This window comes from Marmota monax, unplaced genomic scaffold (genome assembly GCF_021218885.2).
Source record: "Marmota monax isolate L192 unplaced genomic scaffold, Marmota_monax_Labrador192_F-V1.1 WCK01_AAM20220418_F8-fsc00016, whole genome shotgun sequence".
NCBI classification, from domain to species: domain Eukaryota; kingdom Metazoa; phylum Chordata; class Mammalia; order Rodentia; family Sciuridae; genus Marmota; species Marmota monax.
Window position 1 is genome coordinate 7,306,235 of NW_026695209.1, and position 26,765 is coordinate 7,332,999.

Below are 26,765 nucleotides of genomic sequence, written 5' to 3' on the forward strand. Positions count from 1 at the left end.
TTTTTCATTATATGTTAGTGTATATTTATACTTCAAGTCATTATAATCTGAATTTTACACAGGTTACTTAAGTGATACAGTTCAACCTTAATGTCTCTTGTAAGCTCATAATTATCCAATTCAGAATATAGCAAGGTTCATACCATATCAAATTTCTGCTAGTATTTGCTACTCTGGAAGCTCAAATTCACATTACAAATCCTGAAATTATCTGTAATTCCTTTTACCTGTGTGTACCGGTATGCCATGATGATTTTGCTTCAAACATGACCTAACTATATAGCTGTCCTTTCATTTCATTGTTCTTTCTACCTGCCTCCATCCTTCTGTCAACTTTCTTACTCTCTTGCCAGCCTGCTTACTTCTCAATGTCAGCTCAAATTTGTTTTACAGACCAGGTTTTTAATGACACATCCATAGTTCTCCATGCTCTGTCTCCACCTGCTTTAGTATATGGTCCACTAAAACTACACATATTATACTCACATATATCCATCTTTCCCATAAATAATAAGGGGCTTCAGTGAAGGTGATTATTTTAAGTTGCTGAGATCAGTTCTAAACAACCTGATGAAACTGATGCTATGGTAGGTCTGTTAGTATTACAAGTATAACATAGTGTGAAATATAGCCAAAATTCTGTATGTACCTATTGAATAAATTTATGAAAGCAATATAAAACAATTTTGAAATGTCAGTAAACAATATTAAGTTAAATTTCTAAAGTTTTAATAAGTTGGTACAAAAGACATGATAAAGGGTCAACATCAGGGGAAAGTGAGAGTATAACTGTCTAGGAAAACTTACTGAAGTAATTTTAGGTGAGACAATGTTTAAGTTAATTGTATAAGGAAGAAACAATCCACTGGCATTACATGTGTATAACTTCATAAAATTACAAACAATGTTAAGATAACAGTATTTATAAATATGATTTATTTGATACTCAGGTCTGCAACTGCAGGTCAGCTGTGACTCTGTTTCTTATGTTTACAATCTGGTGTCCAGGATAAAATCGTCCCTATTTAAGTCATGTAGTTTCATGGCAGAAGAGAAGAGCAAGAGAGTCTGAAGAAAACATGAAGTGTCATGAAGTCTGAGTTAAGCCACTCTTCATGTTATACTTGCTTAACTGCCATTGGTCAGACCAAGCCACACAATCAGTTAGGAGGGAACGCATGGAACTCCCATTAGAAGATATTCAATCTTCTTCAAGGGACATGGAGAATTTTTGTGAAAAATTTTACATAGGAACTGAGGAATACAGTAAGAAAATCATAGAGTCAAGACAAAAATAGGATCTACAACATTTAGTAATGTTAGTACTGCAGATGCTATGTAATATCTGTTAGATCTAGCAAGGATATCATTTAGCTAACTGCATTTTACAAAAGATTCTGAATTGAAAGGATGGAACATGAGAGGAAAATGTGAAAAGGTCAGACAAAGAAATTAAGAACAGATCTTGCAGAGTCAAGATTTGTCAAGGAAGCAGAGTATATAGTCACAGTTGTTTTGAGCATTTGGTCAAGAGGTCAATACACTTGAGGGGGAAGGAGAGTATTGGAAGAGTACCAGGATAATGCCAAATCTGTAAAGATAAAATTAGTATCAATTTAGTGAGAAAGCTTGGAATATGAATTGAGGGGAAAGTCACAGAACAAGAGTCAAATTTTATAGTTGAAGAAAGATAAACTAACACCAAAAAAGTAGTACATTTTACTTATTTATATATTTTGTATTTCAAACTTTACACTGAAAAATCTTCAAGAGGTTTCATGAAAGAAAAATAAGGAAAAACTTTCTGAGTACCCCAATACTTAAAAGGAGTCACTAAGCAGGACAAGAGTCCCTTAGACTGGAACACAATAATTTTCCTGTGGAATCAAGAGGAAATGAGAGAGAAAAGCAGAGTTGTCTTACTGGCATTCATTAATGTGCCCTTGACAGTGTTCCAATGCATCATCCAGGGGGCATCAGCTAATGGTGAATTTTTTTTCTAATGGTAAATTTTGTGAAAACTATTGTTTTTAAGAAAAGAGTTATAAGGATGCTATTGTGTAATAGTTTTTGTCCAAGAGAAAATGTAACTAATTGGCAATGTTTCAGCAAAGAAGGTTAGATTAGAATCTGTGGTTGATTCTGTTAAAATCAGATGAAGAACTGCATTTGGAGGATCAGATGGACAGATAAAAAATCACATTATCAATATGACTTTTTCAAGTGGCACAAGAAAAGGCATTCCAGCATTTATCTTATAGATTCTAAAGTATATATATATATATATATATATATATATATATATATATATATATATATATATATTATATATAGAATTAAATAGTCCAGTTTGAACAGAGACCATGGTGGACTGGAAGATTCAAACATGTGTTATTCAGATACACACTGGTACCCAGATACTCATTCCATGAAAATGAATAAAATCACAAGCATACAAACACTCACAGATTAAAGTAGGAAAACAGATGAGAACACACAATAAATGTATTAAAGTTTTCTAGAAATCATAATATATGAAAGAATAATAAGGAATTAGTGTACTATGCCTGCCACATGACATTTCTTTTTAAATATCATACTCAAATTAATGTTTCAGTAGAAAATCTACATATAAACAGTTACAAATACATGTGTGTATGTAATCACAAATCACAATCATGTTATGGTAAATACTTACGACATATTACTTCTTATGAACTTAGCATATTTAAAAAAACTTCACATATATTAATTTATATTATAATCTTCAAGCTGACAGGAGAATATTGAGTACAAAGACTTGCCCATCATGAAATACTCTTACATAACTTTCCTTTTAGGAACCAAAGTATACTGCATAGTTGAATGGATAAGCTAAATAGCTACTGTATGTTACCTTTTCTTATTATATATAATAAATATAATAGGAAATGTATATAGAAAATATATAGAGAAAAAAATACAGATACAGACAGATGCATTCATTTTAAAACTTATCCTCTGTACACTGAAAACCTCCTCCTGCACCTTAAGTAAATTCTCCCCTGACTATGTCAACCTTAGTATTACTGGGCTCTGCATTCCTAAAAAGGCCTCAGAAAAGCTAGATCTTCTCTAAATCTTGGTTTCATATGGCTAAAGTATAGGTTGTTCATGACAGAATATTTAAAGAAGGGGTCAACCACATAAGATTTTCTATACCTCAAAGTCATTTTGATTTTGTCTAAAAGGTATTACGAAGCACTGAAAAATTACTAGGATTGAAAGGAATAAAGTGAGAGAAGAATGCTCAAAGGAGAAGATAACTTCCTGATTTTATAAACTAGCTATTAATGTCCATTAATATTGAAAAGTAACCTTATGAATTCAATTAAAGTCAAATAAGCTAATATCAACAATAAGTAATTCATCTAACCGCAAAGTAAAATCTGATACTTTGTTTCATTTGACAAAATTTTTTGAAAAACTACAAACATTGACAAAAGACAATTAAAGACTCTGAAAAGTTATGTGAGGGGGAGAGCATTAATAACTCAGAGACACTGTTCTTAATACTTTTATATAACAGATGTTACCAGAGAGGTGGGGGGATTTCTTCTTGACGTAGAAGATATTTACTAAGGGACAAGGTGAGTTTTGAGTTTAATAAGTGTATTGTTAAAATGAACAACAGAATATGTACAAATTATTTACTGCTTACCATTAACAATAACGATGATATCACGGAAGTCAATTTCTCCCCTGGCTTCCACTCTTCCTTCACATCTATATATACCTTCATCACTTTTATTGATGTTGAGAATCTGCAGATTATTGTTAGCTAACATGGCAAAACGACCTGGAGAGTAAGCAAAGGGGAGGAAATGACATCAGTAATTGAAGGCTGAGTCCAGTATGCTCAAAATTGCTAAGAGTTAAAATATGGCACTTGTCTGACACTATCAAACTTTTCATCAACAAACAAATTCAAATTTGAAAGTAAAATGTAATTTCATAACTTCAATTTTTCCACTCTACACTGACTTGTTATACCTTTTTTTTTCCTGAAATACATTCAAGACTTCATATCCACATAAAATGGTTAGGTTATTATTTTCTTGTTGGTGCTTTGAATGCAGAAATGACATAAAAAAAGAAAAATGCAAGGATATTAGATATTGTAGCCTTGAAAACTTTTGACTGCAAATATGTAGCAACTTGTGTATAGAAAATGGAGGAAATTTTATTGAACATCCTTTCTCAACAATAATTAAATTAATAATTCTACATATCCTGAGGAGGCAGCTAAGTGATATAATAATGTTCAAATCACATAAAGTATATAAAAAATACTTGTAACAAATTTATTTAAGTTTTTTTTAGGGAAACACAAGGTAATCTTCTTTAGGAATTAATAGATTTGCTTTTAATATTTTTTAAGATTCTATTTTATGTGTGTACACATGAATATATGCAAAAATAATCTGACATACAGCATGCATTAACTGATAGCTTAGAATAACATTTTATAGCAATCTGAGATGCCAAACAGCATCTCTGCTTGACATTATTTTCTAAGTCTAGTCTCATTTATAATGATCACAATTTTGTTGCAGTGCTAAAACCTATTCCCTTCTTATCTTGTAAAGAATTATCTTACATCTAGTCATTTTAAAACACGTTGTACAGGAAATATCATAAATTTTAATTAATGCATCCATATTTATTGTTAAACTTCTTTTTTTGGCCTTGGATATAGTATATATAGTATTAAAGATACATTGGTTACTGAGATTCAGTCTTTTATCTACTTTGAATATTTTGACCAAGTAGAATTGCCATTATTTTAGGGTACCAGTACCTAGGATGTTTACAGTCTGGAGATTGCTTTTGTAATGCTGTTCAATTTTACTGCTTTTCCTCTATCTGCTGGTATGATAGAGATTGATATGTTATGATATGATAGGGACATCTCAAAACCCATTTGTAAAAAAGATAGAGAGCTTCATCACCTGGATTGCTTACTAGATTCACTTTGTAGAATCTTGCTGCTACTCCTGCTGCCAACTGGACATGCTGTGAGTAAGAAATAGTCTGCTATGGTAATAGGCCATTCAGATTTTGGGTTTAGTTTGCCAGAGCAATTCCTTGGTAAGATGGGAGAAAGTTTAAGCTGGGAATCACAGAGGGATTCATCAGGCAATAGACAGCCTTAAAGCAGGCAGAAAAGTGGTTAACTCTCTGATAGGGAGTGGAACTCTGTAGATTCAGAGGCTGCCACAGAATGAAAATACTGATTACAAAGCCCAGACACATGACTTTCATCCCAGGATTTAAAAGCTTTTCCCTAATGTCTATGTCTTCTTTCGGTTGACTCTAAGAAGAGAGATAAAAATGTTTATGTAAACCTTTCCCTAAAAAATAAATCACAGACTTGAACTTTTGCCACCAAAGGAAAGACTGGGAAGTAAGAAAGGTAATCTGTTAGAAGTTTCAAAGTTTAACACATAAGAAGTTCTGGAGTAACTCAGAATTCATAAAATTTATGAAATTTCAAAAACAATTAATTTTTTTATCAAATTTTGTGGTTGGAAGTTAGAAAAATATATTTTAATAATGTTCAGAATTAGGAAGGATGTTCTTAATCATACATAGATCATTGCAATATTATATTTTAACTTGCTAAAATATGTATCCTCTTTTACCTCTATACTCTCTAGTTATTATGTGTTATTTGAATTAAGAAAAAAGAGTAAGGGTGAGTATTATTTTAATAAGGAAGGCAGTGTTTATATAAAAAAGAATTAGAATCACATAATACTCATATTTAATGGCAAACGTGTTTCTTCTAATTGGAAAATTTTAGTCCCAAATGGCCTTTTTAAACCATTACTTTTACTAACTCTAAAAACTTTAGGAAAACAATAATTACCTGGTAAAGCTAAACACTATTATACATGCTTATGTCTACAAATTTTTTTTTCAACACTGAAAAAAGTTATGTGAAGATTGTGTCAAATTCCAAATATATTTTCAAAGCCTCATGATGGTTCTTAGTAAACTAGAGAAGCAATGCATTACCCTTATGTGTTTCCAGAAAATATCTAAAGAAAGCAATGCTTCAGTCACCCCCCTAACTATAGGTTTTAGAAATATTCACTATTACCAATTATGTTTTTATCAGTTACATAGAAACTAAATTTTAATTATCAATGTGAGAAAGATAAATTGAATAAGAAAATACCCAACAAATTTTCTGCTTTATACTTCTTTAAACAAGTTATTTCTAAAGCCTTTCTTTCTTACTAAATCTTATTCTATGCCTACTCAATGGTTTGTCTCATCTATCCTTATGACCAATCATCATATATATTTTGATGACTTACAGATTTTCTTCAGATTAAAATGTTTCTGTCTTCCATAACTATCTTTTTTTTTTTGGGGGGGGGGCGGGGGGAGGGATTGTTCATGAAATTAAGCCCAGGGGTGATTAGCAAACTGAGCCACATCCCCAACCCTTCTTATCTTTTATTTTGAGAAAGGGTCTCACTAAACTGCATAGGGCCTTTCTAAGCTGCTGAAGCTGACCACAAACTTGTGATCCTCCTGTCTCAGCCTCCCCAGCTGCTAGGATTACAGGCCTTTACAAACTCTATCCATCCAGATGTACTACTCAGAATGGTTATAAGTACAACAATCAGCATATCTGACATTTAGCTTAGCATCTGTGCCTGCTTTTCTATGTCTTCACATGTCTTTACAATTCTTTATAGGAAACTAGTTGCTCAAGATAAATTCCATAAGTTATAGAACACTTTGTTCAAGGCAAATTCCAAGTTACCCTCGACATATCCTTAACTCTGCATAATCAAAAATACTCTATATCCTATTATTTATGTCTTTAGTCCAAAATCTTGCTTTCCCTTGGCAATTATTTCATTTAATTCTGAGCTGATCTTAGGGCCTGGAATTTTTTCCTTGAATCCCATCCAACTGAAACACTAATATCCTTTTCAAATACACATTAGATCATGTCATTGCCTTCATTAAAACACTTCAGTTATTTCCCCTTTGAATAAATTCCAAACTCCTTAGCAGTGATGTCAAAACCATATTGACCAGACTTGGCATTCCTCTCTACCTTTTTTCTTATTAGTCCTTGATTAACAAATACTTGTTAGAGTCTGTAAACAAGTCTGGATGGCGCCTGGCATTTTGCCAGAGGGAGTGGTTAAGTAATGCCAGAGAGCCATTAAGTGTGGAGATTCCTTATTGTTTGACTGATGTATCTAGTTTATGTTAATTAGATAAGCTGTGTGGAATGTATATATACTGCTCCTGTCCTACAATAAACGGCTCCCACTCCTGCTGTATCAATGTACACAAGTTGCTCGTCACCCCCTGGTTATTTTGCTGCAGCCAGACTGAGGCAAATACTGGTTTTAATTATCTACTTGTACAAATATTCAACTTGTACTTTTTCAAAAGTTCTAGTTATAATAAACTATACCAGTGTCTGAAGTATGTCATCCATGTTGTTTTCACCTCTGGGCTATTGCACATGGTGTTCTCTGTTTATTAAATTCTCATCACCTAAGTGCTATTTATATTTAAAGGTAAATATTTTTCTCCTTGCAAACATCTTTGACACCTTTCTTTTCCCTAGCTCTTTCAGTGTTCTTTTTTTTTTCTCTGTTACCACTTTCCTTCCCAAAAACACAATATACTATTTTTCACTGATTCATCTATTTACCCCTTTGAAGACTATAAGTATTTGAAGGGAGTGAACTTTTTTTATCTTGTTTACTATGAATCAATGCATCTAGAACTCAAGCAGGAATACACAGGGTAATCCATAACTGTTAAATGAATCTTTTATACCAGAAGTAGATTAATATTTTAATGAAGAATATGAGTCTATTAATTATTTGTGATACAGGAAGAATACTTTAACCAAAGACTTTTCAAAGTTTATAAGATCATTTTCACACTGGCCTGTGTTCAATGAGCATATGTATCTCTCTCCTTCTGGGTGACAATAAAAGTCAGGTTATTCAACTTTTATAACAAAATGTCACTCTTTGTTCTTACATGCTTTTCTTATTTAGCATATATATCTCCCTTCAATGAGTAACATGGACAAACTCCATTCAAATTATTCTTCAAAAGTCCTGATTCGGATTATCTACCACATAGCTACTATAAAAGCATAAGGGATAAATTGAACATTTCCAAACCATGTACTGTCTGATCTCCTACATATAAACTTTACTATCTATCACATTAAAGATATGGAAAGGGAAGTATTTAAAAAATACTCAATTTTTTAAAAATCTAGACAAATTATGTTCAGTGTTATAAACCTAATCATATCCCAGTAGCTATAAAATGAAAGGGACTAAATAAGGTAATTTTAGTCACTTTTTTGCTACTGTGACCAATGATTTGACAAGAACAATTTTAGTGGAGGAAACATTTATTTGGGGGCTCATGGTTTCAGAGGTCTTAGTCCACAGATGTCCAGCTCCATTGCCTTGGGTCCAAAGTATGACAGAACCCATGGTAGAAGACAGTACAGGGGGAAAGATGCTCAGGAAATGGCACCAGGAAGCAAAGAGAGATTCCCCTCACCATGGACAGAATACATAACCCAAAGAACACACCCCACCTGCCTACAGTTACCAATTAGTTAATCCCTATCAGTGGATTAATTAAGCCATTGGTTAAGGCTCTTCTAACCCAATCATTTCTCCTCTGAACCTTCTTGTATATTCACACACGTGATCTTTTGGGGGACACCTTACATCCAAACCATCACGGACTCTCATAACTCAATCATTCCACTTCTAAATCTTCTTGAATTGTCTCACACATGAGCTTCTGGGGGATACCTCATAGGTAAACCATAACAGATACCTCTTGTGAAACCGTGATAAATGTACAAATTGTTCAGCAATGAAGTATATGTCAAGATCTTTCATTGTAACAAGGTTAGAAAAGTTTGGCCTTCCTCATACGTTTACTTTCTTTAGTTGCCTGCTATGCACCTTAGCTCATTCATATTTAACTTTAGTCACTCCCCTAAATTGAACTTTCTATTTCAAGTTATAGTCTAATGGCATATAATTTGGGTAAAATTGATTCTAAAAATTTAAAAACTCATTAAGAAGGAATAAGAAAGATAAATATATAAATTTCATCTATTGAGAGACTGACATCTACCTCAATAGTTTATTCATTTCAATACGACTAATATGTTATTTATAAATTACAACGATTGTTTGAAACAGATATAATACTCCATTTTTGAAAGATTAAGAATGTGATTTCAGAGCACAACAGCTAGAAAAACTTTTCATTATTTCAGGGCCAAGAAAAAGAGTAGAACCAAAATGAACTTCCAAGTTTACATCATTCAGTTTTGGATTACTGGGAAAAATTATCTGTTAAATCATAGAAATATTACTTCTCCATCACCACTACACTTTGTTATTAATCTTTGTTTTGATGTATTGTTTCAAGTGTCTTCTTTAAAAATATAATTTTTAAAAAAACCTTCTTGTAATTAAAATGTGTAATAAACCAGATGTATATGTGAGCAATATTAGATAATGTGAAAATATTTAGATATTATCATTTAGCTGTAATAAAATTACTTCCTTTTCTGTATGATTGAGAGGCAGAAAAAAAACAAAAATATATCACACACAAGTACTCATATAATTTGTTAATAAAATCTAAAGCAGTTACTCAAATAAAATATGAGATAATTAAGTAGTATTCCTCATTAGCTTTTAGAAACAATGAGTTTTCATTAATAACTGACTAGTGTTGACCATATTAAGGTCTGAAAAATTAAATTTAAAAAAATGACTATTGTATATGATTATGATATGTTCTATTTACATATTCAAAAATAGAAATTGTCTACCTTCTGTCTTTTATGCTATAGAAATTTCATCTCTAAGAAACACAAAACAGAATCATGCAAGATGAAAAATACTTAAAAAGATTCAATTATTTTGTTCCTCTCTGCAATGCAGGTGCATTGAAAAATATTCTAAATTGAAAATGATCCCTATGCACAATGATAAAGGAGCATAATGTAAGCAAATTATGCTTTCAATTACAGATGTCATATCATTCTGGAATTTTAGCTCAATCTGAATCAAAATCATGAAGACAATTTGAGTGAATTTACACTTCTTTCAATTATTCTATATGTCTTATCATAGTATTTAGAACTTTTATGTGTCTTTTAAAGAACAGCTTCAGAATAATAAACAGAATTCACATATAAATTATTATCAGTTTTCTTTGTTTGTTACCAGGGATTGAATTCAGGGGTGCTTATCAACCAAGCCACATCCTGAGCTCTTTTTATCTTTTATTTAGACAAAGTCTCAATGGGCTGCTTAGGATCTCACTGCTGATGCTGGCTTTGAACTTGTGACCCTCTTGTCTCAGCCTCCATATATAAATTATTTTAATTTATTTTGAATTATAAAAAGTTGAATTTATGAATCTGTAGCTGTTCTATATTCATTTCTTAAAAATACATTAAATTTTCCCTAAAAGTAGAAAAAGTGTAAACAAACTTTTTGTTTCATATAGTAAACTGCAGAAAGCTTCCTAAGATAAACCAGTTGCCAAACATATTCAACTCTAGGATCAAAGCATCCATAGCAATATGTAATTGTTGGTCATGACTATGTTCTTATAACATGTTATAGAAACAAAAGAAGTGTCAAATTTGACCTAAAGTTCATAGTGCCCCAAATTACAGTGTCTAATTTTAAGATTCTAAAAGGAGTTGTTTGACATTTGGGGTCAAAAATTACATTTTTTAATCAGCCACATATATTCAGTAATTTAAAAAACTTGCAATGGTTTTAGAACGTATAACTTAGGGAGTTACCAAAATACTAACTGTCGGAAATTGCAGTGACTTCCTCATTATGATACAACCAGGTGACGGCAGGTGCAGGTGAACTGCTAACACGGCAAATGACCTCTGCATCTTCCCCTTGTTTGAATTCTTGAGGAGAAACCACTTCTCTGAAAGTGAGTTTTTCTGAATCAAGAAAATAACACAGATCATAACAGAATGATCACTTATTTATCCTTAAAAAAACAACATATATTCTAAAATAGATGTTAATTGATGTTATGTTGTATGATCCCTAGGTAAGCCTAGGTCTTTTTAAAACATCAAGCCAAATTAACAGATTCCTTTCCTAGTAACTTTCCATCTCACTGAGAATTGCAAAGTCCTCCCAGTGCCATAGAAGGTCCTATGTGATCTGGAGTCCAATCTACAACTCTGATCCTAATTTCTCCTCTTTCCAGTATTGTGCTCCAGTAACAGTGTCTTCCTTTAACATTCCAGATTCGCTTTTGAACAGGGCATTTGCCCTCCCCCAATTCATGAAGAGTTCTGACCAAACTCTTTAGTAAAAACAATAGACCTTTCCACATAAACATTTGCCATCTCTGCCTAATTTATTTTCTATAAAATCGTATAGCAGGCAAATACACCACCTGTAATTTTTAGATGATTTATTATGTAAATAATAGAACTGACTTAGAACAGTACTGGGTAGACTTCAATAAATATGTTTAATGAAAGAATTAAGAAGAATCTTTGTGCTTATATGTTTTCTACAAAAGCAATGTTTTTTTTTTTTTTAAACACCACAATTGAGTTTTTTACATTCACAATAAAACACTAGGGATCTTCTAGTGTATCATTTAAAATAGTAAAATGATCACTCAATTTCATTGTTTGCTGTGTATTAAATAGTTACCAATAGTGAATCACATAAATAAGGAAGATAACTTTTCTGGAAATGCATAATGCAAAAGGGGGGCAGGGAGCTAAATCAGGATAAATGAAACCAATAATGTATTAACAAATTTCCCTGGTTACCAAACCAAAAGTCTTACTATGGGAATGATCTGATATTCTTTTACATTTCCTATTTCTAGAATAACAATAACTTAAGATGGTATAAAGAAGTGAGAGCTTGTACAAATTTTTACTCAGAATATTTATATAAGTTTTCACTGGTAAAAAATTAACTGCCCCACATTAATAGTGAAATTGTTCTAAATATTTCATGCAATATCAGTTAATGTTGTCCTCAGAACAACTCTGTGTATGATGTAGGTCCTATTACACGTATTTATAGTAGAGGACACTGAAGGCAGAGAGGTTAGGCAATCTGTTCAAGGTCATAAAAGTACTTGATAGGGCTGGTTTCAAATTTAGGGAGTTAACAGGCTTCACAGTGAACCTTAACAGTTTAATGATTTCTAAATATATACAAGAAAAAGGGACAGGACACAATCCATCTTAAGTGTAAAATGAAGTGTAAATACGGAAAATCCTGTTAATGAAAACATCTATTATTCATGAGTCCTGACAACATATGATTTTCTTCTAGTTGAGTTGTTAGCTCTGTCTCTGTCTACTTCTGTTCATTGACTGTCATCCCAGTTCTCACTCTAGAATGGTCAGTGCTATAACTTTCTGCAATATACTTGGTTCTAATTGTGACCTTTATTTTAAACTGAAAATGTACAACAAATATATTTCATAACACCAACTAACCACTGTATTTTATTTACCCAATTATTTTCTAGTGTACTGAGATTGTTGAAGCACATTTTAAAATATGATTTAACTAAGATAATTGGCTCCATTTATGTTTATAACTACCTATAATCCATTATCAATTCTCAGATGCACTAAAGTAAAACACAAATAAGCTGATGTCTACATAGGTTGTAAAACATTGCACAGTATATAGGTTGTTCGTGAGTGTTAGTTTGAATTACTAACATTTTATTTTGCTTGAATTCTTTATAAGTCTTCTATCAACTGAAACTTACAAATACATGACTTACGGTAAATTTCCAAAACTACCGTAGCTTCCTGTGTCTGTCCTTTGGCATCTGCTGCTTGACAGCGATATATCCCTGCATCTTCTATGTTAGCGTTGTAGATGGTTAATCTTGACCTAACGCCTTCTTTCTGTACCACTACCCTCTGGGTTGAAATTATCTTCTCTCCTTGAGGGTTATACCAATCTATACTCTCAGGTTCACCAATTGCTGCAAAAAGCAAAGGAAAAGAAGCATTTGGAAATATGTTTTAAATGTTTGTTTTGGCAGTGGCATTTACTATTCTGCATCAGTTATAACAATTTAGAAAAATGTAAATAGAAAACTGGAAATCTGAGTATTGTACAAAATTGAAAGTAAACACAAATGTTAACACACATGTTCGTTTTTGTTTCTTCAAATTAAAGACTAAATCCTGTTCCAGTAAGCAAAATCTAAAAGTTATGTAGGAAATTTACTATGTAGTACTGAAGCAAGGAGAGTTGAAATTTTACATTAATGATCTGTGGATTATCACTGCACTTAAATACGAAAATTTTATAAGCAAGACATAAACTCCATGTGATAGATAATATTTGATCAGAAATATGAATACTAATAAGATCTTCACATGCTTGACTCTTTTTGCTTAGGGACAGGGATAGCACTATTTTTCCTGATAAAGCACAAATTAGGAAAATGTAAGTAATTTACAAAACAAATTTTTACCATTGACAATTCTTAATTTGAATAAATTTCTCAAGTTGTTAAACTCATACAGATAAGGCAAATAAACACTTTAAAAATGAAGCCCTTATATCTTTCCCCAACTGATATGAGTAGTTTTATCATTTTAATCTGAAATTATTAACTATTAAATTATGATAATTAGAATGTATTGAAGTGATACTTATCCTGCTAGGCAATTACAACCAAATCATTAGTGTGTAAATATTTATTTAAGTTTTCCAATTCAGAATCTAGGTTACTAACCACTTTTTAATATCTAGAAATACCTGCATTTTTTTTAGTCATCAAAAGGACGTATTTGACTCAATTACATAAGAAATAATTTGGGGAAGCAACATACTTTATTAACTCAAAAGCATTGGGAGAAAATGACTGTAGCTAACTAATATCTTCAGGACCTCTTCAAAAAAGAAAATTTTTCTTTTCTTTTTGTCCCTAAGAAATGATTTTTAAAAAATAGCATCTTTTTTTTTTAAATTACAAACTAGATAGGATTTAGCAAAATTTTGAAAATTTAGGTAGAATTTCAAATGGATCATAGTTTTATTATCTTCACTTTTTATGAACGGAAATACAAAACCAAAATAGTTATAGAATAATGAATTTAGGGGTTAGTATTTCTTTTCATTCCTTCTTTCATAAAGAAGCTAAAAAAGTAGCCAGGTGCAGTGGTGCATGCCTGTAATCCAAGTGGTCTGGAGGCTGAGGCAGGAGGATCAGGAGTTCAAAGCCAGCCTCAGCAAAAATGAGGTTCAGTGAGATCCTGTCTTTAAATGAAATACAAAATAGGACTGGGGATGGGGCTCAGTGTTCAAGTGCCCCTGAATTCAATCCTTGGTACCTGCCCCCCCCCAGAAAGAAGCTAAAAAGGATAATTAAAATGAGCAGCACTTTAATTTTAAACAATATACAACTTCATTTTTGTACTGTAAATTCAACATTAAACATGATCTGGTGAGAAATATTTTGAATACTTTCTTTCAAAATAATATTTTATAAAATCTCATTATCATGGGAAGTTTATTATGGATTTTCAGAGGGTAGTCACAAATCTCTTACAAAATCTCTAATACATATTAATTTTGACCAAAATTTTCCATATTTATAAGAATGGCCTATTAGACAAACTATTAACAAATATAACAAAATGGTTTTGTAGTTTTGAACATGTAGTATACTATTAATTTGCTGTACATGACACATTCTATTTATATCACAGTATATGTCTACACCTTCTAGGTTAAATTTAAGATATAAATATTTTATTGGGTTTGAAACATTCATGTTTTTTAAGGTGCCTTGGAACTTTATTGGCATCTACATAGAAAAAAAATAAGTAAGTATTCTGGCATGCATCATTTTCCATATCACTTTTTGAGATTCTTATTTTATTACTAAAATTAATTTAAATAAAACCACTTCAATGATTATGGTACCACTCTTGGTAATATGCCTTTATGTAAAAGAAAAAAAGATTCACTTAGTTTGGCTTCATAATAAGAAAATCAATACCACTGAGTAGTATTAATTAATATTTTAACTTAAAGTCATCATTTTATCTCATTTTATACATAGTCAATTATGTTACATGGTGATGACAGAATATAAAATAATAAAATTTCACTTTATTTTCATCATTCTTTTTTTTAACTATTGTATTATTCTGTCACTATATCATACAATTTAGTATGCATACATCTGTTTATAGCTATGTAGACAAAACAAAATGAGCTGTAGAAACAGGGACCTTATGTACACTTATGTCAAAGTTCTTTTGACACTATTTGCACTGGACAAATTATTGCCCTATTCTTTGATTTTTTTCATTAGTCAATAAACAAAATACGTATTAATAGACATTTCAATTTAGACACCTTGGCATGTAGATATATGAACATACGTAGGTTCTATTAGTTTTAGTAAGTCGTGGCAATTTATAAACACCGGGTTTAGATATGCTTTATGAATGCTATTTTCATTATGTTTTTACTTTTCATAAATTTAATAATAATTTAAGCATGTCCACAGTTCTCAAGCTAACTTTTCAATGTTTTTTTAAATCAAGAATACATACTGTAATCCTGTTGTGACTTGCTTTTGGAACAATCACAAACAGAAACAATTCTAAAACAGTCTTATAAGAGATTTTGACATTACATGAATAGTTAATACTTCATGCTTGTGTACATAAATATGAATATAATAAATCTAAATAGACAAGGAATGTGTGCTTTTGAGAGTTATATATTATGTTGAATTAGATTTTGATGTTCAAGTACTTAAATATCTTTTGAAAGAATTCTGAAATCTTCATGATTAAACTGAATGAGGCTTATATTATTTTCTATAGGCATTGTAATACATGATATAATCGTTTAATAGCTACAAAAATCTTTCAGAACTTTTCCTAATTAACTATTTGATATTGGAATAAATATTCACCCTTTAAAAGGTTATTTTTTTCTGAATCATATAATTTTCTTTAATGTGAAAGTATAATTCACCATGCTTTATCTGATTTATTTATTGCTTATTTACAAAAATGAATCAATTATATTTTTGTACAAATCCTTATATTTCTGTTTATACTACTTAAATTGAAAATTTATGGAAACATTTTATCTCATAAGTTTTTTTAAATGATCTAGTTTTAATGTCAAAATTAATAAGCTGAAAATAACAAATAAAATCATTATTTTTAATATTTTCAAAATGTGATTATTTTTATTTTTCCAATCATATAAACCCAATGATAAGGTGTCACTTTTGAGAATTAAGGTTTTCATATTTAAATTTGGCTAATAAATATATTTATACCAATAGTTAAAGCACAAAACATGTTATCTGAAATTATTTAAAGGAATACATACCTGTACATGTGAAGAATTTAGATTCGCCCACACTAAGCTCTACTTTGCTAAGTGAAATTGTCACTTGAAGAAGAGCTGAAAAACATATTTGAGTAACAATTAATAGTGGTTTTAAATATTAATTGTAACAAATGATGTGTAAACCGCAGGTCCAAAAATACTGATTATTTCCCTTAATTTTTTATTCCAGAAAACGGGAAATGAAAATTTTGGAAAATATAATCTAATGCCAGACTATATGTTATATTATTATGTATTTCATACCATAGCAAATGTAGTATTTATTCAACTTAACATATCAAAATTCTGTTAAATAAAGGACCTAATTCGTATCCATAAAGCTATTTGTCTTTGACAAACTAGCTATACATAATTAGAGTGCGTGATAACTAAAGAAAAATTTGCCCAATAATTAAACCTTTTTAGGAAAGAGCAAATCCTATATTGTTATTGCAATATTAACCAATATAAAAACTAACTACATTTTGACTATCTAGCAAAATATTTCCATGAGAAGAGGCATGCACAGGAAAGGAAGCACTGCACAAGAAAACATAGGTGAGCATCTGTATTCACAAGATAAATAGGAACTGAGATAAGAGGAATAAAACACAGAGGATACTCAGAACATTAAATATAAAATAACTGGATATTCTAGAAATTTATACAATAATCAAAATTTTGTTTTCATACAAAATGATAGATCTATTGCTGATGATATGACAGACAAGAAGTGTGTTCGCTCTCTAGACTCAGCCTCACCATCCCTTTTACTCAGAATGAGCTTTTAGTAATGCAATGGATGTGCAGAAAATAAATGGAGAAAAATATGAAGCTAGAGTACAATCCTATTTGGGAATTAGCAGATCCAATAACCAAAGACTTATTAAGCTCATCACAGAATGCAAAGATACAGAACCTGGGCTTGTCCAGTATAATGAGGTACTTCATAAAAGCAGATGATGAAGGGCTGTGATAAAATCTAAGCTCAATATTCAGAGATAAGAGAACCAGTCACTCTGCTGACAAAGACAGCTGACAAGGAGGCTTGTCTCCATTGACCCGGGTAGGAAGAAGCCATCGCCTCTTAGATTAGTCACAATTCTGTCCTATCCTGGTTTAGGATTTTAATTATAAACATATTCTCTAGAAAACCCCCACCAAAGAAACTAAACAAGAATGCAGTCTCTTGTGGGGCTCAAAGCAAAGTGGCAGACGTAAACATAAATCGATTTGAAGAAAACAATATTTTCAGCCCAGATTGCCCAATAATTTTATAGACAAAGTTTTCTTTAATCTAAACTCACATTCTGATATGAAATGCAAATGATCAAAGAAGGCACTGTAAGCAAGACTACATTGAAACAATTAGTAGGTAAATAGACCCCTTGAAAATTTCAAAGGATATAAAACTTAGACAAGAAATGTAACATACTATGTTAAAAATGCTTAAGGAAATAAACACAGAATCAAAAACATATTAAATGCTAGAAGAAAGTACTTTGAATATTTTCATCATGAAGAAATGATGACTGTTTGAGGAGGAAAGTTAAATGTAATTTAAATATTACACAATGTATACATTTATGGAAATATCACATGGAACAACACAGATACATAAAATTTTGTTTTTACATATCAGTTAAAATAGATTTAATTTTAAATAAAACCCAAGAAAAGTACAAAATACTTTTCAAGAAAGGCCTTGACTTGTATCTTGTTTTAGGTCTTTAAGATGTTTTCTAAAATAAAATAAAATGTTCCTTCATACACACCAACTTCTGTTGTTAAATTCCTTTTCCTTTTTCTAGAAACATTTCTGGGAAATTAAGGCTGGGGTGAATTGGCTTTCTCCTCCCCTCTGAATCTTGTTCATTTTTATTTATAATTTCATAATGCTCAGAGAAAGCTGGGTGCATCTTAGGGGCTCAACCATTGTTCAAGTAAATGCAGTATTTCAGAGAGAAATAGACCAAGAGAAGCCTACATCAGAGAGACTACAAAGGAAACTAGTAGAAACAAGGAAAAGGATGCCTATAAAGCCATTCACAATGCCTACTCCATTGAAAATTCATGAAACAATATTTTTCCTCAAAAATGTAGCTATTCTCTGATGCAGCTGGATTAAGTGGAATGGGCATCAACAGTAGCAAATGTCAGAAAACAAGAAACTAGACAATGTCTTCATGAGTAACTTCATCTTGAGGAGATGGGTAGAGTTATTTGGATCCACAATCTGGGCATTTGACAGGAATTTAATATATTGGAGAAGACTTGAGCAAGTCAATGGATAGAAAGGAAGGAAGGAAAGGAAGTCAGTGTTGAAAGGAAAGGGGAAATTATAATTTCGTGCCTCATTCTCTTTATTTTTTCTACTTATACTTTCTACTATAGACATCTTTTATAATGTGCCATCAACATTTTTATTTTTCAGTATTCATTTTTTTACTGAAATCTAATGCTGTACTCTCCAGCCCTCAGCTTTCAGTTGAATGTGTACTAATTCTATTCAATCTGAACACATTCTGCTTCATCCAAACTTTGGTCACTGCTCATTATTTCCTTTTTGGTCCACTGAATCAATTTCCAACTCTTGAAGATAGGAACTCTGTAAATATCACTTGTTTTTTATACTTTTCTTTTTTTTCCTTTAAAGAAATCTGTTCAATGAATTTAATTCAAAATATTTCATCAGTCACCATATTTTTCCTGACTTTTATCTAAATAACCTTTCTCTTTAAAAAAGTTTCCTGGCTGATACATGCTCATATTTCTTGTAACAAATACTCTTATTGAAAACCTTCAAAGTGGATTTATGTCATCCAATGAGTCAATTATTATTCACATTTAATTGATATAAACTTACCTTTTCCCAGTTTATTTCCAGTTACTTCTCTCCAATTTTTCTGTAGCTATAGCTACTAAGATTGATTCTCACCCTCTCTCCACTGACTCACAGGTTCCTATCATTTTGCATTGGCTCAAATGGTTTTTCTTGCCTTTGTCTCCCTTTTTCACATGTCCACATGGTTAACTATCTCCTATCTTCAAAATAAAACTAAAACATCAATAACTTTTCAAAACAGCTCTGACAGACCCGTCAGTTGCATCAACAAATATCTTTGATCAGTAAGAATTTTTCCTAAACAAATGAGACATTATTGATAATTATATTCCCTTCTCTACCTTCTCTACCTCATTTAAATATAAATTATAGATACCAGGGCTCATCAATCACACTTTTGTTTCTCCTAAATGTAATACAGAGATAAGAGAATAATCAACAAATACATACTATTAGCTTACTATGTGATATATTCACAACATTGTCAGTGACTTCAAGGCCTTTAGTTAATTTAAGGCTATTAGAAAATTTGATCAAATCTGCCAATTATTACTTAAGCAATTTCTATCTCTGACCTTTAGGGTAAATTTGATTGTCTATGGAAGATTTATAAAAAACGATAGAACTTGAAAGATGTAAGCACAGTAACTCAAAGTTCTAGACAATTTTAATACTGATTTTTTGATGGGTGCAATAAATAACATACAATCATTGTAATAAAATGAAATTGAGCATGAAATTAATTAGATAATTTACACTACAATACTTGGATAATTTTTCACTCAGTACAAATTATCAATTTTCCCATTAATCAAGACCATATTTTCAGAGACATTATGATAACTGAATACATTGTTATATTTTATTGCTATGTATATATAAAACTATATAAAGAAAAAAATATCCAGTTTACTATATTTCCTGAAGGCCAGATTGCTCTACTTGACCTCTGCATCTGAAGACATATTAAAACATGTGGATCTTAGTTAAAACCTAGAGCATTAAAATGAGTGGTCATGCTCTGATCATTATTCTAATGATGTAACATCCAGAATTTCTTGTGATCAGTCTCGAGCTATGTCTGCTTACAACAAATGTCAGAATAAAACTAGGCCATTTCCAAGTCAGAAAGATGTGATTGAAGAAAGCTAGAAAGAAATGATACATTTGACATCTATCCATTTTATGTCTCCTCGATCTATAGCATTACAATTTAGATAAGAATATATGAAGGAGATAATGCTATGTGGTCTTTATTTAAGTTAGAACAAATTATTAGGATAGTTGTTTGAAAAAAGTTATACTGATGGTAAAGTTTCTAATTTTGATATTGTACTCTGTATTTGACACTGATATAATACCTTTGACTACGTGTATTTGACATAGATACAATGCCTTTGAAGAAAATTGTGAAGGATGTAATAATACATTAGCTGCATATAATTTCCATAAATGATTAAATGATTGTATTCATTCTTCTTTATAGCTGAGTAATATTCCATTGTTTATATTTACCACAGTCTCTTTTTCCATTCATCCATTGAAAGACAACTAGGTTTTTTCCATAGTTTGGCTATTGTGACCCAGTTAAAAAATGCACAGAAGTGGTGGTGCTTGAAATCTCTGCTATTGTGGAGGCAGGATGAGTGCAAGTTCAAGGGCAGTATCAATAACTTAGTGAGACCCTCAACAACTTAGTAAGACTCTGTCTCAAAATTAAAAAAAATAATAATAAAAAAGAGGACCTGGGATGTAGCTCAGTGGTAGAACACTGTGGATTCAATACCAGGACCAAAAAAGTAAAAGGTGAAAACATAAAATCCTTCAATAAGAAATATATATGATCAGCAGATTAAAAAACATTTACTTTCCTATGTTCATATATGAATCATGACCAGTTTAAGTCCACATCATGTACAACCACAGAAAGCAATCCTAATTAGGAAAAGTTACATTCCAGGAATGTATAATATGTCAAAATACACTCTACTGTCACGTATATCCAAAAAGAACAAATAAAAAAATTTAAAAAGATTGCATTCATTATAAATCAATCAATGTCATTTTTATCAGAGCTGGGATTGAAAAATAATAAACAACAGTAAATATTTTCACAGAAGACTTGTATTTAAGGAAAGATGGAGATTTAATCCCAAAGACTGAAAATTGAAGCCATGATTACTTGTGCTCCGTGAATGATTCTCAAAGAAGTGTATGCAATAATAATCTTGAGTGTTATCTTGGGCATATGACCATGATTAAGTATCTATGGACAACATGCATCTTAAAAATCACTCTTTTAGATGCTACAATATGCAAAAAAACTAAGTGACAATTCTCAATGTCAAGGGATTTCCAGTTTATTTGCAAAAAAATAAACTACACAAAATTATGAGCAATATGATGTGTTTACAAATAGTGGTCATTATGAAATTTATGATCAAGATGTTTTTGCAGAGTGCATTAAAACTTTAAAAAGATCAAGAAGATGCGATAGGTATTATAATATAAAGGACAGCAAGAGTGAGGATATTCCATATCACATAAGGCAGAAATTTTCAAAGACCATAATAATAATAATAATAATAATAAAAATGAGATTTATCTCATATATACTATTACTGAGATATCATTAGAGAAATAATTTGGAAAGATTACGGAGGATCTCAAAAGCCATTGTAAAATTTCTGGACTTAAATTTTTGTCTGCTAATGATTTAAAATAGAAAAATTGGCATTTGTAAATATTGGTTTAAAGGTAGAATGACTGATAAAGGGAATAAATCAGCACTATGGGGTATGTTGTGATTAATAAATGAGTTGCCTGGTGGCAAAGAATATGGAGAAGTAGGAATGAATGTAACATTTCAAAGTAAGTTATGTTTGGGATGACTTAGCTTAAGGATGAAGAGGAAATATTAAAGATGTTAAGATCTTCTACTTCTGCCAGGGTCACCAAAAGGAGAAAAAAATTAAATATAAATGTTCATATGGGAGAGGAAAAATGGGAGACAGAATCTTGGACAATTCTATTCCATCAAGTTTGAGGGAAATAAGAAGCTAAAATTGATTTCATAAATAAAAATTCCTCAAAATGGACCATAGGCAGCATTATAAAAATGACTTTTCAAAAAATAAATAAATTGGTATTTATAATTGTAGAAAGCACTTAGACAAAATAGTAGCTAAGGAGAATTTCTTAATTTCCAGGAATAAAACATAATTAAGTCATTGGCATTTCTAAATTTCATCAGGACACCAAGAACCCTGTGCAATTTGATACAACATTTAGCAGTGAAATTTTAAAATGATCATTTTTTTCACCTGCAGAGATTTTAGAAAACTGACATTTTAATCAGTCTACTACCTTCTTGAAACAAAACAGACCTGGATTCACTTAGAATTCCAACAGACACACAGAGATAATTTTAGGGCACAGTTTATCTTGGTACAATTATTTGTAACATTTTGCAGGCAAATACCTTTTTATCCCTAGACCGCTACATCAAACAAGCTAGAAGATTAAGACGTTAATTTAATAATTATAGAAATTTTTCAACAATCTTACATCTACAACATCCTCACAAATTATTGATTATACCAAATAAAAGATTTTTTTCTTTAAGAACATAGTTTAAAATTGTATTTGTTCTTTTTTCATATTAACAAGGAAGATTTACTTTGAATGTTTAGATTTACATAAAAATTGGGAAATTTAAAAAAAAAATGTCTTTCATTCCATCCTTCCCAAGGTTAATACCTTTTTTTATCGATTGTCAACATACTATATATACAACCAGAGATATGAAAGATTGTGCTGCATATGTGTAATAAGAATTGTAATGCATTCTGCTGTCATCTATTTTTTTAAAATTGTATTTATTCTGATAATTATGTAAATTTTTAGTTATCTTCTCTTGTTTATTATTGAATGTTCTTGGCAATGTTTTATAACAGCCCACGTGGATTATTAGTGCCCCAATTTTCAAGAAAATTCAGTACTTTTGAAACATTTAAGAGAGAAAAACTCATCACCCATTTTGAGAAAACTGTCAACTTAAATGTTTTATTGAAATTATTTTCAGGGCTGGGATTGTGGCTCAGTGGTAGAACGCTTGCCTAGCCCAGGTGGGACCCGGATTCGATTCTCAGCACCACATAAAAATAAAGGCTCTCTCTCTCTCTCTCTCTCTCTCTCTCTCTCTCTCTCAATATATATATATATATATATATATATATATATTTTTTTTTTTTTTTTTTCAGGGCTGGGGTTGCAACTTGGTGGTAAACACTTGTCTTGAATGTGTAAGGCACAGGGTTTGATCCTCAGCACCACATAAAAATAAATGAAGATATTTTGTACATCTCCAACTAAATTTTTTAAAAATTATTATTAATTCTTACATCTAACTTTCTGCCTTACATCTACCAAGTTCTTTGGACTCATCCAAAGTTAGGAAATTAAATGCCTCAGGTGCTAGATAACCTGAATTATTTTAAGACAAAATTGGTCTCCTTTATTAATGCTAGTTTCTGTTGACCATTCCTGTAAATCTGTAAACACTGTTTAGTCAATTTCATCCTCAGCAGTACATAATAAAATCAGAAGCAAATAACAAAAAACAAGACTAAGTAAGTAAATAATATATGAAGAAACAACCCTTTCTTTGTTTTTCTCTCAAATTAATAGGCATTTTGTACCCGTGTTCATTATATTATTATGCTAGAACATATAAAAACTGTAGGATTTCATTGATCATATTTTGTGTTGTTCTATTTTGTGGTGGTTCTTTTTTTTTTTTTTTTTTTTTTTTGGTGGTACTGAAGATTGAAACCAGGGCTTTGTACATTCTAGGCACTCACTCTGTCAACCATGTCCCCAAGCCTCCAGGCATTCTTAATTCTGTGTTCTCCATTCTACTAACAAGCTTAGCATTCTTAAACCAAAATCTTCTATTCTAATATTTCAAACATGATAATAACTTTCATCTATAATTTTTATTTGGTTTAATATAAGATGAGATATTACCTTCTTCCTTCTTTTATTTGTTGCAGTACTGAGGATTGAACCCAGGGGCACTCTACCACTGAGCTACATCCCCAGCCCTTTCTATTGTTTTAGATTGGGACAGGGACTTGCTAAGTTACCCAGCCTGGCCTCATCTTGTGGATCTTCCTGAGTAGCTGGGAATACAGGCATACATAACTTTGCCTGGACCACTTTGTGCTTTAATCATTCCCTTCTTTGACACATACGCATTTATTCTTTGCTTCACTTTCATGATTATTCCTACATAGGCGTGTTGGGTTCTACCTCTTCTTTAACATATCCTGTAAATGTGTTTTTTAGCTCGCTCTTTATTTCTTTTCCTGGTGTTCTAGGTACCTTCTTCTACTGAAAAATACTTGTATGATATATTTTATGTGCTGAATATTCTAAAGCAGCATATCTATCATACTTAATTTGCTTTTTTATTTTTATTTTTTTATTTTTTTAGAGAGAGAGATAGTTTTTTTAATATTTACTTTTTAGTTTTCGGTGGACACAACATCTTTATTTTTTTTTTTATTTTTATGTGGTGGTGAGGATCGAATCCAGCGCCCCGCGCATGCAAGGCGAGTGCGCTACCACTTGAGCCACATCCCCAGCCCTGCTTTTTACATTATTAATGGTCATCTCTAAATTTGAGATGAGAAAGATGAGCAAAGGATGGTGTTGTTATTTGCTAAGGAGCAGTCCAGGAACTCATGTTAAAATCAGACTTCAATTACATATTTGCACCTAGTATTTATGCTTTTAATCACTTTACTAAGTGCTTCTCATGTATAATTGTGTTCAGTGTAATTTCACTCATTTTATGCATTCAAAATCAAACTGCCATATGTTCCCTATGTCCATTTCTATATTTTACCTTCAGAGGGAGAGAGAGAGAGAGGGAGAAAAAGGAATAATACTATTAATTTTGAAGTCACAAAATATATTTGCTCACATGAAATATACTACTTAGAAAAATTGATATTTTTAGAGAAATCATATCAAAATTCATTTTTTTTCAATGTTGGCAATTAAACCCAGTTCCTTGTGTATAGAAGTCAGGAGCTCTACTACTTGACTACACCTCTTATTTCATTATTTATTCTCTATGTTAAATGATGCTTTTATTAGCCACCAAGTCTTTTTTTGCCATAAAACATGAGAAATGTCCAAGATTTCCTTTCCTCCCCTTTTCTTAAATATAAACACCCATCAAATCCCACTTTTAAATGTTTTTGACATATGCCCGTTTTCATCTACACTGCCTTAGTTTTATTGCCTATCATTGCTAGTGTGGTCCAATAAATGGTGTGCATTGGGTTTATCAGAAACATCTAAGGAAGTTTTTGTGTGCATGTGTTTGAGTGTATAATCACATGTGCACATGTATGAATGGTCATTTGTATTTATTTTTTCTGATATATATATATATATATATATATATATATATTTAAATGTAATGTGTATCTATACCTACTTTGTATTTGTCTTTGATTTTGTCCCATTTCTGGAAATTCAGATTCAAAATATCTGATGTAGCAAGTAGCATTCTCTATTTTTAATTAGTTTCTTGGTGCTAAAGATTACTACTCAGAAAGTGGTTCCCAGTCCACTGCCATTGATCTCAACAAGGAACTTCTTTTTATTGTAGATTCTCAAGTCTCAGTTCTAACTGACCGAATCACAATCTGCAGTTTAACAAGTTCCTCCACTTGGACCTATGCACAACAGAATGTGATCAGCATCTGGTTAGAGTGTAGCAGTCTAATACCTTTATCAATTTCTAGTACAAAATACTACCCATTGTATGTAGATAAGGCCCAATCTCCTTCACATTTGACACATAAAATAGTTAGCAATCCAATCATGATTTGATTTTATGAGACCTTATTTTCAACCAAATCAAAATATAATATACACAATAGTCAACCTATTAAAAAATTCTGGAAATACTCCACACTTCTTTATTTCTTGCCTTTCACATTATATACCTTATTTATTTGAACTCTTTTTTTTTTTTCTAACCAAAGATACAACTGTTATATCACCTAAAATCCTATACTACTACTTTTAGATCATTTAACACATTGCACAAAATTATACTAATAAGAATTTTGTAACTTTTTACATACAAACACATTTATATATATATTTTATCTTAAAGGCATACATTCTCTTATGCAAATTTACATAGTAGTATTTAAGTAAAAACTGTTTGAAGGAAAGGTGTTTGTTTTAGTTTTAATGCTAAGTCTCCAGTAGCATTTAACACATATTTTCCTTCACACATCTATTTCTTCACTGGATCCAAATTCTTAGAAAATAGAGACAATAATTTATTTAGTTTTCTATAGTTATTAATTGAGCGCATGTTATGGAGGAAATTCCATACTAACATATTT

General features: G+C 31.1%; 1 protein-coding gene across 3 annotated transcripts in view; it reads right to left on the bottom strand.

Moving 5' to 3' along the window:
- Window positions 1-26,765, bottom strand: part of Ncam2 (neural cell adhesion molecule 2) — a 484,565-nt gene that overhangs the window by 199,009 nt on the left and 258,791 nt on the right. For 2 of the 3 annotated variants that reach the window (XM_058574574.1, XM_058574575.1), the window contains exons 2-5: window positions 16,485-16,559; window positions 12,889-13,095; window positions 10,910-11,053; window positions 3,701-3,838 (exon numbers count right to left, since the gene is read on the bottom strand). In XM_058574574.1, coding sequence (XP_058430557.1) covers window positions 3,701-3,838; window positions 10,910-11,053; window positions 12,889-13,095; window positions 16,485-16,559 — 564 coding nt within the window. Of the gene's footprint in view, window positions 1-3,700; window positions 3,839-10,897; window positions 11,054-12,888; window positions 13,096-16,484; window positions 16,560-26,765 lie in introns of those variants that run through there. The other variant, XM_058574576.1, reaches the window with a different exon arrangement.